The following is an 18,729-nucleotide window of genomic DNA, read 5'->3' as shown; positions in this document are numbered from 1 at the left end:
CCTTATTGAAAGAAAGGGTCTTTGCAGAGGTAATCAAGTTAGGAAAAGGTCATCAGAACAGACTCTAATCCAAGGAGAAAAGTTGGACACAGAGACAGACATGCACGAGGAAAGACTACATAAAGAGACATGAGGATGCCTGAGGCTATCAGATACCGAGAGGGAGGCATGGAACAGATTCTCCTCCACAGCGCTCAGTTTGATTTTGGACTCCTAGCCTCTGAAATTATGAGATAATAAATTTTTGTTACTTTATGCTACCTGCAACTTTCCTAACTAAACTTTGTGGGAGTTTCTTACAGCAGCCCAAGGAAACCAATCCACCTTGCTGGTCACTTCTTGGTGAGGTGAGGTGAGCCCAAGAAATGGCTATTATATTACTGGGGAAAATTTTCCTAAAAGTTTACCAAATGATTTGATTTCCTTTCAGATTTATGTAAAGGAGCAATGGCATAGTAGTAAAGTAGAAGGAGCTTGGGATCTTGACAGTGTAACATATTTAATGACTGAAATAGATTATAACCAAACTGGATAGGCACATGGTATTGTGCCAGCCTATAGGGTAAGCTGGATCTGGATACAGTCTTGAGCTGGAATCAGAGCTATGCCATTTATTGCATTTGCCTTTGGGCAAGTTACATAGTCTCCCTGGGTCTCAGCCTTCCCAGGTTCATGAAGATATTCATATTTATTTTGTGGGAGCTGTTGTGATGATGAAATGGATGTTATAGGTCTTCCACAGGGCTGGGACAAACACTGATTCTCATAAATATTGGCTCCTTAGGAAGCCACTTACCAAATTTCATATGCTCAACAATGCATACATGAATTGGAGAAAATTTCCACCTTGAGTCCTGTACACAATGTGTGACACATACACAAAGTTATAGCTTACTGTAAAGCAAATATTTGAAAATAGGTCTAATACAATCAATTTCACCTTTCCATGAAAGTGCTGATTTTCTCCTCTGCATACACAAACCCTTGCACTCACAAATACCTCAATTCACAGTTCTGAAAATGACTCTCTTCTGATTTCTGTTTTGTTTCTTGGTGTAGGATGTACATAAACTTCTACTTGCTCCAGATGTTTCTTACATCTATGTTTGATGCTTGGTTTTACGTGTCAGTTTTCCTTCCAAAGGTGTATTTTCCATTATTGGGGTGGGTAAATGTAGAGAACATTACAAAAATAGCTTTGAAGCCAGAAAGAAGGGCAGGGATGGGATGGGGCTGTGGTCCAATTTTCTTTTCTTTCATATGAGCTGGTATCAGCCCCCACTCCTTAGACCCCCAAACCTTAGACACTCAGCCTTTTCTCTACCCATGACCATGTTCCACAGTCTAATCTGGCTGTCAGATCTATGGATGGGGTGGGAACCTAAAATCTCTGGGCTCCCCGCAAGTTCACACAATTGAGAAGAGATAGGAGCTCTAAAAACCAGCTGTGGCAGGAAGCATGAATATGAATGGACCTGGTTCCTGACAGTAAAGCACCAGAGAGGGAAGTATTTTTAGCATCGAAGTTGCCAAGCCAGTTTAGGGCCCTCTGAGCTAGGTGACTAAAGATAATCTTTCCAGCCCAGCAACTCACTTCATGTTCCTAGGTTAAAACATCTCACCTCTCAGGGTCTTCATGATGAAAACTGTAAAAATGAAGGTAATTATGATCACTACCTGCCTTCTTCTTTCAGGGCTTGCTGGCAGCATGAAAAAATTCAGTATTGCCAAAGTGTGAGATCCTCATATTTGGAAAATCTCACACATGAGTGTTTTTCCTCAAGTCACCTGTGGAAGCTTCCTTAACATGGAGATCCCCAGGGACACAGTTTTGGAAGGCCTTGAGTGAAGCCCCATAATCCACATTTTTGCTAGGTCTTCAATGAGCTCCTAGAGTGGGTGTTATGGTTTATATCTAGATGTCCTCCCTAAGTTTCATGAGTTCATAGGTGGAAAAGTGATTGAATCATGGGAAGTGATACTCACCAATGGATTAATCCACTAACAACTTTATAGCTAAATGTGATTTGGGAGGTGAAGCCTGGTCATAGGAGGTGGGTCACTTCGGTTTGGCCTGAAAAGGTGTGTCTCCCCCCTTCCTCCTTTGATCTCTGCTTCTTGCCATCCCATGAGCTGTTTATCCTCTGGTATGCTCCTTTATCTGAAGCCATCTGATTATGGACTGAAAACTCTACAAACTGTGAGCCAAAATAAACCTTTCCTCCTTTAGTTTGTGGGTGTCAGGTATTGTATCACAGTGACGAGAAAGTAACTAAGACTGTAAGCCTCCTCACCTCTGTTTCTAAAGAATCCTCCAGATGGTTAAACCATGAGAGCCTAGAACAACCACTGGGAGCTCCGGGACTACCCATGAACAGAAGAGTCACATGAGCTGGGACATCTGCACACGTGGACAATTGTTCTCAGATAGTGTGTCAACTTGTGACACTTTGGATATTTCTCTTCTTAGTGATTTAAAAATTTCTCACTGGAGAACAAGATCCCAGGCCAGGGAGATTAGGAAGGGCAGAAGGATGAGGTGCTCCATACTGAGCTCAGGAGAACCTAGCCCTGCACCAGTGGGCAGTGCCCAGAAGGACCAGGAGAGTAAGAGCTGGAAGTTGTAGTAAGCACGAATGGGCCTGGCTCTGTTCTAAACACTAACTTGTTTAATGTTGACATCAACCTAGGAGGAAGGTTCTAGTACTTTGTACATTTTTCAGATGGTGAAAACAAGCCCAAGGGAAGTTGAGTCACTTGCCCAAGGCCACCAAACTAATAAATGATAGAGCCAGGACTTGAATCTAGGCATACGGCACTAGAGATGGTACTCCATCACAGCACATCTGGCCTTCCTAAGACGCTCAACTGCCCCTGGAATAAGTTTTCACTCAGTTCTTGAATTAGACACACTTGAGGCATTAGTTCTGCTTCTTGTGAGGTTTAAGTGTGAGATTCTAATTAATAATGCCAAGCTGTGCTCACTTTATGTGTAGATAACTTGTCATCTGGAAGTCTCCTTTATAGCCCTGCAGGACCTTCTACCCTACTTCCACTGCATTCGGGGAGAAAAACAAAAAACAAGTAAACAAAACAGTGGAGTTTCCTCTGTTGCTCCTGCTGGTTCTCTGCTTTTCTTTTAAGTTCTAAAACCACCAGCATCTCCAATTCCACTGAGAGTTTACTGTTACCCTAATAGAGAGCTGCCATGGATGTTTCTGATTTCTTCCGACAATAACCCCTGCCTTAGCTAATGTTTGCAAAACTAACACCCAAATCATTTTCTTACTTGAAATTTTTATTGAGATAATTGTAGATTCACATACAGTTGAAAGAAATCCCTGTAAGATCTCCCACTCTCCTTAAAAGGTTTTCTCCATGATAATTGATCATGATATTGACCCTGAACCCATCCACAGGTCCTGTTCAGATTTCCCTAACGTGTGTGTGTGTGTGTGTGTTTAGTAATACACAATTTTATCGCAAGTAGGTTCCTTTTTCTTACCTCCAAAGTCAAGTTACAGAACACTGCCACTGTAATAATCCCTCCTATCGCCTATTGTAACTATACTCACCTCTCTCCTGTCCTTTCACTTCTTCTTTAACCCTGGACAACTGTTAATCTGTCCTCCATTCCTAAAATTTTTTCATTTTTAAAACATTATATAAATGGAATCATAGAGTATGAAATCTTTTGGGATTCTTTTTACCATTCAGCATAATTCCCTTGAGATAGATCCAAGTTGTTGCATATATCAACAGTTCTTTCCTTTTTATTGCTAACTAGTATTCCATGGTATGACTGAACCACCATTGTCTCACCGTTTATTTGTTAAAGGACATCTAACTGTTTCAAGTCTTGTGAATTATTAGGAACAAAGCTGATAGGAATAGCCATTGACACCTTTATTTCTATAGCATAAATGCCCAAGAGTTCAACTCCTACGTCATAAAGGAAAACACTGAGTTTCTCACCACTACTTATGAAGTTAAGTTTTAGAATTCTTGCAGATATTGACATCTTTCAAGACATTTATATCCTTGTCACCCTCTGCTGACAAGTATAGTCATCCTGCTGTATCTACGGGCTATCTGTGGATTCAACTGACCACAGATCAAAAATATTCAGGAAAAAGTATTACATCTACATTGAACATGCACAGACTTTTTTCCTTGTCATTATTCCCTAATGTAACAACTGCTATTTTCATAGCATCTGCATTGTATTAGGTCTCCTAAGTAACTTACAAGTGGTTTAAAATATAGGGAAGGGGCTGGGATTTTGCTCAGTGGCACTGCACCTGCCTTGCAATTGCAAGGTCCTGAGTTCAATCCTCAGTACCAGAGGGGGAAAGGTATAGGAAAGGATTGTATAGGTTACATGCAAATACTACACTATTTTATATAAAGGACTTGAACATCCACAGATTTGGTATCTGCTGGGGATACTGGAATCAATTCCATGTGGATACTGAAGGATGACTGAACAACTGTTACAGTGATGAGTGAAAGAGCAAGGCTAAATAGCCAGCTAAAATCCTATAAGCAGAAGGCTTACACTGACAATCTTTTAAGAGATATTGAAATCTGCTCAAGGAAGCTATAATACCAAAGCCCAAGTTCAGCTGAGCTCTCTGGTGCCTGTTATACACCACTGTTGAAGGGGGAAGGCACCTACCTGACATTGTTATGCCAGCACACTTTACCTCTCCCATTCTGACCACCTCTTCTGCCATTCCTCAGGGACCCTGGTGGCATATCCCTGTTCCTACTGCTCCTCCCACCATCTTTCCATGGTGTCATCAGACACATTTGGTGACAAGTTAGTGAAAACAGGTGCACCTATAGCAGAAAGACCTGCATGTGCCTCTCTGTAGCAGCACTATGTGTTACAGCAGAGTGTCAGAAATAACCTAAATATCCATCAATAGAAGATTGGTTAAATAAATAATGGGACATTGATGTAATGGAACATTACAGAGCCATTACAGTCATGCTGTAGAAAAATATTTAACAACCCCGAAACATGTTTTCAATGGAAAATATTGCTGGAAAAATGAAGGTTGCAAAGTTTTACATAGTGCACCATAAATGTTGTGAAAAACAAATGGGTGTGTATGTCAAGGTGAAAATTTTGTAATAGCTGGGTTCACAGTTTCTTGCAAGAAACAAATTCTCTCTCTCTCTCCCTCTCCTCTCTCTCCAGCTGCTTCAGGTAGGGAAGGTGAAGCTTAGAGATCCCTAGTAGGCAGATTAATAAAGATAGTCAACTGCTCTACATATGGAATGTCAGGAATCTGAGCTTGGGAAACCCTAAGAAGTAGAGAGAGGCTGGAAGGGGAAAACTGAGAAGCTTGGCAGCCAGCGGGAACCTGCCAACACAAGTAAGTAGTTGAAAAGAAATTCCTGGTAGCCTCAGTCTGGGGATGTAGTTCAGTCTTAAGAGTACATGGCTGGTGTGTGAGGGTCCTGGGTTTGATCCCCACCAATACAAAAGAAAAGTCCTGGTAGTCTCGTGGCCAAATGAATTTTCGGGTTAAAGAATCTCTTAATATTCATATTTTGAGATTTAAACTCCTTCTGAATCCCATAATCTTTGATAGAATTTGAAGTAACTTTACAGCCTGGTATAGTGGTCATGATGGGATGTGAAAGGAAGTAAGAACAAGGGGAAGCGGAGCTGCCCTTGGACACCCAGGCATGGGGAGCAGCATCCTGTGTAGGTTAAGGGGGAAAAGAAGACCAAGAGAGGATTCCCTGTGGTGGCTGCAGCACACTGGAGACCAATCCCTTCTTCCCAATAAACTGGAGCTGGGTAACCCTTGAAGGGGGCTAGCTGATATCTGTGTTTCTATAAATATTTCTATGCTCATGTGCATGTGGAAGTCTGGAAGTAAACCAAAAGAGGTAAGAGTTATCATCTTGGGGGAGTGGATGATAAGGAATTTTTTTCTTGTTGTGATTTCTTGCATTTTCAGTAACTTCTAAGTTACAGTGCTGTTGTTTTGATGGTGCTGGGGATCTAACCCAGGGCCTCCTGCACAGGTACTCTGCCAATGAGTTAGAGCCCTCAGCTCTACAATTGCAATATTTTACTTCTATAACTGGAAACTATTAAGAAACTGCACCAGTTGCAACCACTGGGGAAATCAGTGTGGAGATACCTCAAAGAGCTAGGGCTAGAGGTCCCATTTGACCCAGCTATTCCCCTGCTGGGGATCTTCCCAAAAGAATTAAAAGAATCATACCACAGCGATATATGTGCACCCATGTTTATAGCAGCACAGTTTGTAATAGCTAAAGCTTGGAAGCAGCCCAAATGCCCATCAACTGGAAACTCGATAAAGAAAATGTGGTTTTTAAACAAAATGGAGTACTACTCAGCCATAAAAAATGAGAAATTAGAGACATTTATAGCTAAATGGATGCACACTGAGGCGATACTCTTAAGTGAAATAAATAGGACACACATGCATAAATACTGAATAGTTTCTCTGGTGTGAGAAACTGAAAGTGTAAATAAGGACTAAATGGCATAATAGAAAATGTGAAATAGGAAGAAAAGGGGCAAAGGGGAAGGAAGTGGGAGGGGTAGGGGAAAGGATAGAAGGGAATGGAATATGAGAAAATGGAAAAATGGAAACAAAATCTTTGTAAATAGGGAGGAATGGAGGGGTTGAAGGGAGGGCAGGGGAAGGGGAAAAATAAGAACGAAGAGAGACTATGTAAAGGTGCAAATTTCCAATGATGAATGTCATTATATTGTATACCTAAAATGTACCAATGATTAGAATGAATAATCGATAATGTAAAATAGGAAGAAAAGGTCCAAAGGGGTAGGGGTAGTGGGAGGGGCAGGGGAAAGGAAAGAAGGGAAAGGAAAAATGATGAGAAATGGAAAAAATGGAAATAAAGTCTTTGTAAATAGGGAAGGGTGGAGGGGGTGAAGGGAGGGCTAGGAATGGGGAAAAACTAAGAACCAAGATGCATTATGTAAAGGTACAATTCCCAGTGAGAAATGCAATTGTGCTGTATACCTACAATGTACCAATAAAAGAATTTAAGTAAAAAAAAGAAAGAAGCTGCACCAGTGACCATTACGTCTTTAAAGAGGAGAGGACAGGGGAGGCGTGAAAAGCTATTCTGTAGGGTTTCCCGAGTAGAAAGCAGTCTGTTTCTGGGACACCACTTTGGGCACAGCGGGGGTTGTGAGGAGACTGGGACATTTTGGTAGAGGAGCACCTATGAGGGGCCAAGGGACCCAACCACTAGTGCTCTCCCTCCCAGGATGCCGGATCAAGCCAGGGCTTCCTTCATCCTAGGCCCAGAAGGAAGTGGGGGAGGGGTGCACCAGCACCGTGTGCATGAGGGTAGGCATTGCAGGCATGCGAGCCTCTGCTTTCCTTGCTTCCCAAACGCTTGCTTCCTTGTTAAGCTCCTCTGGGGACCCAATCAATCATAGTATGTATCTTCTCTTCCTGGCAAGTCCTTACTTTCTGCTGGCAGACTCCAAATTGGTCTGACTTGTGAGGGAACCTGAAGCTCTTTCCCTGCTAGTTCAGTTCAAAGAAAGGAATGGGGAAACCCTGGGGAGGCCAAGTACGGGAAGTGGCCACGAACAAGCACTAATGCAGCCTTATTCATTGGCACAACCTCAGACTGGAGGTGATGTCTGCCTGGAATCAAGCAGTTTCTAAGTGTTTCCTGCACTGACCTGAATCCCGAGAAGATAGCAAAGGGCACAGATCCCCGACTCTAGGGTCCTAGGTCCCACAGCAGCTCAGGAGCCCTTCAGAGGAAGTTTGATCAGCTTCTTACTTGCTCAGTTTCGTTGGCCAGGAAGGCACCAGGTAGGAAAGACAGCGGATCACATTTGCTAGTCTCCCCTGCCCTGTAGGCACTTAGGGACATCTCTGTCACCTGTTTGCTCACTTCTCGTGTTCCCTCCTCTGCTGCCATATATTTTCCTCTGTCTTCACGCATATTTGAGCAGGAGCTAGATTTGCATATAATCACCATTTATGAACCATCTGTTAAATGCCAGGCACTGTACTAGGCCTGAATTATTTAATTCAATCATGACTGGAATCCTAGGTGGTACATATCATTATTCCCATGCTGTAATGGACACAGAACTCAGAGAGGTTGGAATTTGTCCAAGGTTAATGGAGGAATAAGTGGGGAAGTCAAGATTCAAATCTAGGTCCTCTTGCATTGAATAAAGATCCATTATGCTATATTGTTGCTCATGTTTCTGGGGCCGAGGAATGCTGCTTGTCTTTTCCTTCCCATCCCCACTGGCACATAAAGGGCCATGACCCTCCTTGTATGAGGATCAGAGTAGAGTCCACTCAAGAGTGTAATGGTCCTATGGTCTCCATAACCATGTGGTACAGGTCTACAGAGGAGGGAACTCAGTTCTGACTTGGAGTCAGCAACCACACCTAGCATCATATCCTCAAACATTCAGATCTGGCCTGGACTCCTCAGGGCACTCCAGCCCAGGGCCAGATGGGATAACAGCCAGCAACTATTCCCTGAAGCACTTGCCCTTGCCATTCTGTTTCTCAAAAGCTTGTTTTCTTTCTTTGCCACTAGTACTTTATGGCCTAATATAGCCAGCAATGCCAGGTTTCTGATGCTGAAAGACTACTTGGTCAAAATCAAAGTCTGAATTTTGGGATCATCTGGGAAGATATAGCAGCAATGGGTAAATTCCGGGACCCTGATAATTTATATAGGCTTCAAGTCGACCTACAAATCTCTCAGAAACCAGATGTTCAACTCTAGCATCCTGGCAGCTGTGAAGTCTCTATTTTGGCTTAACCCTAAATTTGCAAAAGATGCTGTGGAAATCTCAGTTGATATCTTTTAATGATTATTTGTCAGCACATAGGAGTAAACTGGAATAAAAGAGAGTTTGTCTTCTCTTTCCTTCCCCAGACCTGGCTGTTCCCAGAAAGAAAAAGGCCAAGATAGGGAGGAGGGTCAGAAGCCCCTCATAATCCTAGATGGGTCAATGCTTCTGAAAGAAGACTTAGAGAACACATGACCCAAACCCCCTGGCTTATAGATGGGGAAGCTAAGGCTCAGATGGATGTAACTTGTCCAAAGTTAGAGGGCAAGTTAAAAGCAGAATCTGGACTAAAACCCTTACCCCTACTCCATGTTTTGGGAACAGAGAGGGTTTAGTTTGGGCTATGAAGAGCCATAACAAGTGTGCAGTAAAGACCAGATGAATGAGTGAGCTTCCTTCTGGGAGCCCCAGCTGCTCTGTCTGAGCTACCAGCAGGCAAGATTTCCTAGATGAGGGGCCAGTAAGAATCTTGGACACAGAGCACCCATGTCACCCCTTCCCAAACCCTAAAGACACACTGCTAATGTTCAGGAGGCGCTCACGTCACAAGCTCTGACCCAACTCTTTTCCCTGCCTCACCAGCAGATTCAAGTTGTCACTAACATGAGACAGTCTAGAGGGGACATCCCCTTACACTGTGGGTACCATGCTGTCAGGATCCAGTTCTGTATGCAGACTCAGGTGGTGAGCCCTGCAGAAAAGGGGATGAATCCTCTTACGGGATATGAAGTAAAAATGGGGCCTGGGATAGTTTTGTTTGATGTGTTTGGTGTTACTGTGTGACAAAAATAGACAAGAACCAGAATGGCACTGAAAATTACATTTGTCCTTTTACATGAGGTCAGACTTCTGCTATGTTCTTAAGGAAGGGAACATCTGAAGAGTACTAGGGAAATTTTAACTTTCAAAGATCACAACTTTTGCGTTTTACTCATCAGGCACCTTTGTTAAAGGCTGAAATGAACTCTTAGTCTTTATACTTTCACTTAAATGCTCCCAACCTCTTACCTGAAATCCACACTCTGGAGCAAGAGGTAAAGGGGGAAGAGGAGGAGGAATGGGTGAGGTTTCAGCAGTCTCTATGTACATTAAAAAATTTCTACTCACCAGCTCCACATTCCTCTCTACCCACACAATTCAGGTCATTCTTACAGTGACATGGGAAGATCTAGAGAAACTATCCTCTAATTACAGAACACAGGAAGTTATCCCTCAACTGCCCAGGATGGTCATGAAATGAAAATTCTAATTGCACAAGACACGATCACAGTAAAGAGATGTGTAACCTCCAGGAGAAACAACTGGCACATTGGGCAAGGGAGGTGCCCCCAAAATGTCAAGGCTTATCCTTGTAACATTGATGAGATGTGTTTTATATTCCTTCAAAGGGAGAATAGATGGACTGATAGAAATTTCAAGGAGGCAAATGTTAGTACCTAAGAAACTCCTAAAGATAAAATCTGTGGTGTGAATGGCTACAATTTCAGGATTTGAAATTACAGATCCAGCATATAAGAAATCTCAGTTTTCCACATACTATTATATGACCATGGCAAGTGACTTAAGTGTCCCAAGGTTGGTTTTTCTGAAGTTGTATGAATGAATTGAAATTATAATAGTAATGTAAGTTCACTGAAGGCAAGGGCCTTCATGTTTACCACTGTATAACCAGCCCCTAAGTCCAGGATCTGGCACATAGTTGAGTCCATTCCAACCTGGGACTCTTCTAGTTCATATCAACCCTTCTTGGCACTTAACATCTTTCTACCTTAAAAAAAAAAAAAAAAGGAAACCACTGGCTTTGGATCCTATTGGACATGGCCTCATTTCAGTGTGATATGAAACTGTATGTTTGTACAAGAGCTAGATAGTTAGCTAATGAACAATTTCAAGGCTGTAAGAATACCACTAAGGAGGGCTCAACTCTTACTCTTCTATAGCATTATCTTTGGTCTTCTTAGGTCTAGAGCCATGGTCTGTGCTAGAGCACATGGTTGTTGCTCTGTGGCTGGGACTGATCCACTCTAATCAACTGGGTGAACATAGAAAATTCTGTTTGAAAAATGGACATCTGACTTCCTGAAAAAAATTAGAAAATCTCTGGCTGGTTGGCTAAAACATTCAGTTTGGATCTTAGCTGTTTGGAGTAGGCTCATCCTGGTGGCAAACAGAACAGTTGGAAGGAGTGAGTTTCCCATTTGGAGGTCACTTCCAACCTACGAATCTGATAGGAGTAGCTTTTCACGTTCCACGTCTTGGTCTTTCTTCCTGTCTGTACTGCAGCTGAGAATTTTCATCTTGGATGGGGGAACTCTTGGGTATTTTGGTTGTAAGGAGTCTGATTTCAAGAGGTCCTAAAGAGTTTCTGGCTAAAAGCCAGACTAAGAAGCTTCAAGATCCACTTATGAAACCCAGCCCAAAGTCTAAATTCAGAATATTTTCCCCAATACCTTCTCTGAGAGAATTCTATGAGTTTCAATTCTCACATCCTTCTTTGGAAGATGGGCCAAGAAGCTACATTTACAGGGGTCCTTCAGATTTGTCAGCCAAGGTTCTTAACATCTGATCAAAAATGGCTTGCCCAAACTTTCAGCCAAGTGGTGGATTCTTGGCTGACCATCTTAGCATAAGCTCTTCTTCTCTCCCACTCCTTTGACCAACCCTTGGCCCAGAAACTCATCTCTTGGCTACCAGGTTACTGTTAATGTCTAGCCCCTGATATCCTTTTTACTGCTGAGTTTCAGTACCTGTAATTAACCGTCTTTATGCTCAGTTCTCTGGTTCCACACCAGTCCTTGGTGAATATCCTTTGTTTTTAGACTCTACTTCAGAATCTATATCCAATTTTGTTCACCTTGGATGTATCCATGCAATAACCTTCTGGAGTCCCACTGACAGCTGGCTTCAAGGGTGGGCCATTCATGCACTTCTGTGGACTTCTTGAAATTCTTAATTCTATCATTGAGTTTACATTTTGAAAATAAAGTCTGATGAAACAGTGGAACATGTGCATGTGTAAGGGAGATGGAGGTGATAGCATTCTTTGGAGTGCCATTTTTGTATGCATTTGTAAATGCCCCATTCCAGTAGACCAGAGATCCATGAAAGTTCTTCAAGACTCAGTATAAGACTCAAATATAAGGGAAAGGTATTGTGTCAATAGCTAAGGGGATATTCTAAGATGTCAAGAGGCCACGCTTTCTGTTTGAACCAGAAATTGCTTCAGAAACAGAAAGGAAACAATGGTGTCCTAAGAAATAGGATGGTCTAGGAACCTTAGCAAATCATACATCTAAGTGTATGGAGAAAATCATATACTGAAATACCACTTATACTGAAAATAATGACATAAAAGTAGCACAATTTATAGTTCTTTCTCCTTTTCTTGCTTATCAGAAAGCATGGCAGAAAATGTACATATAAAATATGTCTATGAAGAATTTAAGCCAAAACTGTCTTGTGTAGCATTTCTTCCACCATGGTAGGAATAAATTGCCATACATGTAAAGGCTATGAAATATAAATTGTGTGATTTTTATGATCCCACATATAGGTCAAGTGCTCTTGTATTTTCATTTAAAATTGCCATTGCACAAAACACAAAAGAATAGTAAAATTCATGGTGAAGCGTTAAAATTTTACTTGTCTTTACTTGCAGGGACATTAAATAGAAAACAGAAAACACTGTATCAAAGTCAAGGGAGAAAAAAACGATGAAAAAAAGTAAAAAGATTACCTAAAATGTATCTTTTAGGACCTTTAATGACATGTTTTTTTCTTTCTTTTTTTTTTTTTTTTGGAGACACAGTCTTGCTCATTTGCCCAGGCTGGTGATCTCCCTGTCTCAGTCTCCTGAGCAGTTGCTGTGCCTGGCTTCCCTGCTTTTTGAACAAAGAATTCCACATCTTCATTTTGTATGGAGCCCCGCAAATTAGGTGACTGGCCTTGCCTCCATGACTTCACAACATACCCATAAGCACTATTAAAGCTGGTTTCAGGAGGTACTATTCAGGCCTTTTCCCAGCGTGGTCTTCCTTCCATTCCATGTCACACCCATCTTGGGGGTTCAATTGGAGCCAATGGATATTATCTTTCCCTTTGGTAAACAAACAATCTCCCAAACATAGTTCTAAATAGATAAATAATGGTAGAATGAAATGGTAGGGCCTTATCCAAGGTTTCTATGTTACGGATGAAGACCTAAGCTCTTAGCCTGTGGGTCCAATGCCATGCTCTGTTGGCACCCATAACTACTGCTGATGTTTGGAACTTGAGCATCATTGGAAAATAGCAAAGAAGTCATTATCTGTTGCCTCCCTTTGACCATATCCAGGTGGGGCCACTGCAGCTCCACAGTAACAGATGTAGAACAAAAGGATCTGGCCTTCAAGGGGTCCCTGAGGAGCCCTGTGTTTTGTTTAAGGTGAACAAAAATCAATCAATAGGCTAATACATGATTCCTCTGTGGCCTCAGCAAGAATCAGATTTTTCAGTCTCCCAGGCAGGCCACAATATCTTTTCTAATCATTGTATCAGAATCATCTGAAATTCAGAATCATTTGAAAACAGAGTGCTCCCATTTCTTTCCTTGAATTTCTTAGAAAATAAGGTATGCAGAATCACATCCGGGGGCCCTACACAACTAGCCAGATTCCTCCCAACTAAAAGGAAATCCAAGGCAGAAAGGACCACACCTGAGCCACCTTGTTGATTGCTGACACAACCTCCATGCAGTCCCCTCGGGGCATCCATGTGGATTTTCATACTAACATCTCTTAGCACATTCTAGCTGCCCCCTTCCTATTCTTTTGGGACATTTGGGAGGGTACAAGGATTCACTGGGGCTACATTTTCTCCAGAAGCCTCACAACTGCCTCTTGTTTGGAGCAAAGATCCCCTTGGCAACACAGCCTAATTCTCCAGGTACTTCTAGGTTAGTCCAAGTTCCCTGTAAGCCTCAAGACTATCTCTATGCTTGGCTTCTTGTGGAAGGAGGACAGAGCCTTGAGAAATGTCTTCAGGGTTCCTGCCTGGAGCCCACTGGGCTGCTCAGCTAGTGCTGCAGGCCCAGTGGTAGGGTCAGCTGCCTTCTGCACTTGCTGGGTTCCATCCTTTTTAGCAGGCACACAGCAAAAAGGATACCTCATGGGCCAAGCTGCACCATTCTGGCTCCAACATCAATACCAGTGGTCATCCATCCTTCCTTCCTATCCAGTGATAACTATAGACACACATTTAAAATTTTTCTGTTGCCATTGAAAATAATCTTCACGAAAATATTTTAATGAAATGTAAAAAGCATCTCACATAATGGTAAATGGGATTAAAAGCAGGATGCATGATTGTACAGGCAGGATTGTAAATAGCTGATATTTATGCACAGAAGACAATACAGGAAGGAAATATATCACAGTGGATGTTGTTGGGAATGTGGGATTGGGGTAATTTTGTATTTACTTCTTTAAAATTTTGGTATTTTTTTTAAAAAAGAAAACTCAGGGCTGGGGCTTTAGCTCAGTGGTTCCACCGCCTGCCTCACAAGTGCAAGGACCTGAGTTCGATCCCCAGTACCACACAAAAAACCCCAAAAAACAAAAACAAAAGAAAACACATCTTACGTGTTATTTTCATAATCCTATAAAAAGGATACTTTGTTATTAGCAAGGACTCTTAAAATAGTGGTAACTGACTATGCATAGTCCAAAGGAAACTAGTATCCAACTTTTACTTCTTCCCAAGGTGACTGTATGTGAAACCCTCCTCTCAGCTACTGAATTTCCTTCACAGGATACAGATTTTGGCTTTGAAAAGACTACTCAGTTTATAATCACTATTTTTCTTTCTTATGTGAAACTTTACAACATTTGGAAGTACATAGCCCTACCAGAGCTTGGAACAAGACACTGTATGTCTTTCTCCTAGTTCCCAAGGCTGAGAGCTCCCAAAAGAATTCTTGAAGTGTACAGCTTGGGAGACTGCCTGGGACTGGGTTTGGGGGAGACAGTCGCCTGGAGGATGCTGACTTTGTGCATCCAGGTGTGATGACAAGAACATTGCCTTTGAAGCTAAATGACTCTGGCTCCTGGGGGCTTTCTCTGCAAAAACCAGTGATCATATTTCTTTTGGATAGATTTTAAAAGACAGGTTATTAGACTACCTAACCATGCAACAGTAGATTATTAATATTAATAAGTGGTGGGCCTGTAATCTCAGCAGTCTGGAGACTGAGGCAGGAGAATCACTGTGAGTTCAAGGCCAGCTCCGGCTACATAGTGAGTTTGAGGCCAGCCTGAACTGCATAGCAAGACCCTGACTCAAAAGAACAAAAATAAAACAAACAAAAAAAGGTGATGGGTACTGGATAAGGCAGCAGAGGGGAAAATTGGCTACTGCTACTTTGTGCTCTCTCATCGCTAAAGTTTCCTGAAGTGTGTGTGGGGGCGGAGTGGAGGAGCTGTCCGGACCCACCCTGACTGTGCTGGCCTCACCAAGGACATATCTTTGGCTTCATTATGGAAATGTAATCACTTCTGGGTGGGGAGGCGCAGGCAGTGCTAGCCACTGGCTGGTAGCCAAAAGGATGGGGTGAGGGGTAGTCCCAGGATGCCATGGGTAACACTGAATATAAGGCTCCATTACCACTCAGGAATCACTGCATTAGTGATCCAATGTCTCTTCCTCCACCCACAGCTGCTTGTCCCTTTAACTATTCATTGGGCAGCAGCCAGTATAGTAGGCCAGAGACTTACAGGAAATAAAGAGCATCAAGCCATATCTTGTAATGGATTGAAATAGTCCATCTTTGCTTTACTACTATGTTATTTGCTGCCATTAGTAGTAATATTACTATCGCTATCACCCTTTCTACCACAACTGGGAATATTACTATTATTGTTAATATTTTCAGTTTGTAAATTACTTTACAATTTACAAAGTGGCTCCCTGGCCTGGGATTCACCTGATTAAAGATGACACTGGACATGGCATTATGGGAAAGCAGAGGGGCTGGGACTGGAAACCTCAAAGGGAACACAGTAGATCTGCACTTGGGAATGGAGCAGTTATAAGTGGGTAATCAGATGTATTTTCATCCTCCATGCACCTGGGCCACAGACACAACCACCATGCCCAGCCACACCTGGTCACACTGCCCACCTGCCCTGCTTTCAGTCTATAGCAAGCTAGACAACTCCAAGGGCTAGAAACGAGGAGAAATGGACTTTTTTATTTGGTCAAAGAAGCTTGATCACACCAAAATCCTACCAAATGGGGTGGCAGAAAAAGAGACATTCCTTTCCAAGTATAATGCCTGCCCCTCTGCCAGCATCTCCCATCGCTTCCAAGGAAGGCCTCAAAAAAACACAAAATCTTCCTTTCTTATGGACTTTAAATTTTCAGTGCTTAAAATGTTTTAATGCCCAGCTTTGGCCTCATCCCCAGAGTGAAGTCTGGAATGTACACTTTCTTGGCCCAATAGAAGGGCCCCCTTTTCCTCCACCCCCAGGAGATCAAGAATGCAGCAGAGCTTAAGAGGAACCATGAAGTCAATTCCCTTTGAGATTGCTGTCTTCACCTGGCAACAGGGAGCCCCAGCAGAGCTTAGGGAGAAGGAAGTGACATTTTGGAATCCATTTTGCTCAAGATGCTGAAAACATCGTGGCAAACTCCCTTTTGCTACTGAGGTCAAACAACTTGGGGAAGAACCTTACTAACCCGGCTGCAGCTGGTTGGGAGGAAGGCGAGGGTCAACTCTGAAGCCAGTGATACCTGAGGAGAGCGGACAGGTGCGCGGGCCACCCTCGGGACCCACCCACAGGAAAACGCTGGGCCAGCAGTGGGTGCCAGCGCTGCTTCTGCAGATTGGACCTAAGTCCACTGGCGAGCAGCAGCAGTGATCGCCAGGCCAGCTGGGTTGCCTTCTATCTGTCCAGCCATTTAAAGGCGAGGCTTACGATGGATTCGAGGAAAGCGGCGCGAGATGACTACGGCCTTCTCCTGAAAGTCACACTTTTCCCAAAGCGCCTCTCTCCCAGGTTCTCGGCTCCAGAGCGGCACCGTCACAGCAGCGAAGTCCGCACCGCAGGTGCGCGCCGCAGCGGAGGGACAGCGTCGGGGACTTGGCTCGGGGTGGGGGGTGGGGGGTGCGGCGCGACTCACCTGCCAGGCTATTGTAGCAGTCGATCTCGATGGCTTCCACAGTCTTGCTCTGCTCCTCCGAGAGGCGGCCGGGCTTGGGGGCCCCGGCTGGGGAGGCTGCGCGCGAGTCCCTCTCCCGTTCCCCGGGGGGCAGCAGCAGCCCCTTCAGTTCTAGCAATGCCCGGTGGTATTTGCCGATGGCTTCGCGGAATTTCTTGTCCTTGTAGCACTGCGCCCCTTGGCTCTTGAACTCGTGCGCGCGCCGGATGAGCTCGGCGGGCTCGGCCGCCGCCCCAGCCTGGCCCCGCGCCGGGACCCCTCCGCTGCCGCCCGGGACGCACAGAGGCGGCGCCGGCCGCTGTCCCTCGCTGGCCACGGGCGGGCTCGGATTCCCCTTGGCTCCGGCCGCCGAGCCCTTCCTCTCCATTCGGCCGCAGCCTGGGCGCCCAAAGAGCGCCGCGATCCCCGCCGCCGCCGCGCCCTCCCGGGTTTAAAAGCGGCGGGCGCCGGCCCCGCGCGTTGCAGGCTTCGCCGCGGCCGTGACACCCCGCGGCGGTCCGTCGCCCCGCACTCCCATTCTCCGGAGGCTGCTCCGTCCTTCTTCTCCTTCTCCTCCTCCTCTCGGATCGCCTCCCGCCTCGCCTCCCTCCCCCACTCCCGCGAAGCCCGCCCTCGTCCCCGCCCTCCTCCCCTCCCGCAACCTGGCCCTCGCGGACTCCGGGCTGTTCGGTTTGGGGGCACCGCGGGCCTGACCGGGTGACGGTGATTGTCGCTGACCCGGAAGGAGCTTGGTTTGCTCGAAGGAGGGGAAGATTAATGACAAAGACAGCCTCGCTCTTTCCCATTCAATCCAGCTCTCGGAGGCGCGCCTAGTCTGAAAGAGAAGAATGGGGGAAGGGTGTGTGTGTGTGTGTGTATGCGTGTGTGTGTGTGTGTGTCTGTGTGTGTATGCGTGTGTGTGTTTAGATGAGGGATCGGCAGTGTTGAAATGCATGCAGACTCACCTTCCATAGATTTCTTAAAAACTAAAAGGTTCAGTCAGCAAGGCGCAAGGCAAGAAGGCACAGGCCATAGCTTTATTCTCCCTCCCGGTAAGGCATTAATATTTTAAGGGGCAGGGCCTCCTTTTTGTGGATCCAGGTTCTTGCTGAGGTGTGTCTCGGGGCGCCCAGAACACGGTGCCCACGTCAGCTTGTGTTCCAGCGTTGTCTTCCAGGAGCCTGTGAGTGCTTATGCTGTGTGCGCGCGCAGCTGTGCGGATGACTCACAGACCTCAGAGGTGCAAACACCTGTTACTGTGGGTCACCGGGCCTGCTGGGCATGCGGTTCCAGTTTCCATTACCCGGCAGTTCCGTGCCCTTCCGCAGATGGCTTCATTCCTTCCTTCATTCTTTTTGTCAACTCTGAGTATCAGCTGTCTGCTGGGGATTTCCCTAAGGCCAAGAGGCGAACAATGATAGGCAAGTTACTCCCCTACCCAAGAAACTCCCAGTCCATTGGGAGAGAGAGATACCATCCACCAACAGAGTCACTGGACCATTTGAGATTGGAAAGTGTCACCAGGAGCAAGGGACAGTGCTGTCCAGAACTGCGGAGGGGTCAGAGGGCAGCTTTATGACTAGTGGTGGTTTAGGAGGCTTGGAAAGTAGGTACTATTTGAGGACCTTGAAAGACAGGTAGGATTTGGGCATGACGAAATGGTAGTGACCTATCAGCCAGGGTGAGGAAATCCCGCA

At 44.7% G+C, this 18,729-nt stretch overlaps 1 protein-coding gene across 4 annotated transcripts in view; it reads right to left on the bottom strand.

The window, feature by feature from the left end:
* Positions 1 to 18,376, bottom strand: part of Ttc9 (tetratricopeptide repeat domain 9) — a 109,201-nt gene extending 90,825 nt beyond the window's left edge. For 3 of the 4 annotated variants that reach the window (XR_002390328.2, XR_015445021.1, XM_087195339.1), the window contains exons 1-2: positions 17,998 to 18,376; positions 17,015 to 17,867 (exon numbers count right to left, since the gene is read on the bottom strand). Coding sequence is in view for 2 of the 4 variants with exons in the window: in XM_087195339.1 (XP_087051465.1) it covers positions 17,015 to 17,420 (406 nt within the window). In the remaining 2 variants the exon portion in view is untranslated. Of the gene's footprint in view, positions 1 to 17,014; positions 17,868 to 17,997 lie in introns of those variants that run through there. The other variant, XM_004837293.4, reaches the window with a different exon arrangement.
* Between the last annotated feature and the right edge of the window lie 353 nt (positions 18,377 to 18,729).

This window comes from Heterocephalus glaber, unplaced genomic scaffold (assembly GCF_053883595.1).
Source record: "Heterocephalus glaber isolate CG9 unplaced genomic scaffold, H.glaber_assembly_v1.0 deba00001608, whole genome shotgun sequence".
NCBI lineage: Eukaryota > Metazoa > Chordata > Mammalia > Rodentia > Bathyergidae > Heterocephalus > Heterocephalus glaber.
The sequence above is the reverse complement of the archived record's forward strand: the minus strand, read 5'-3'. Positions and strand labels throughout refer to the sequence as shown.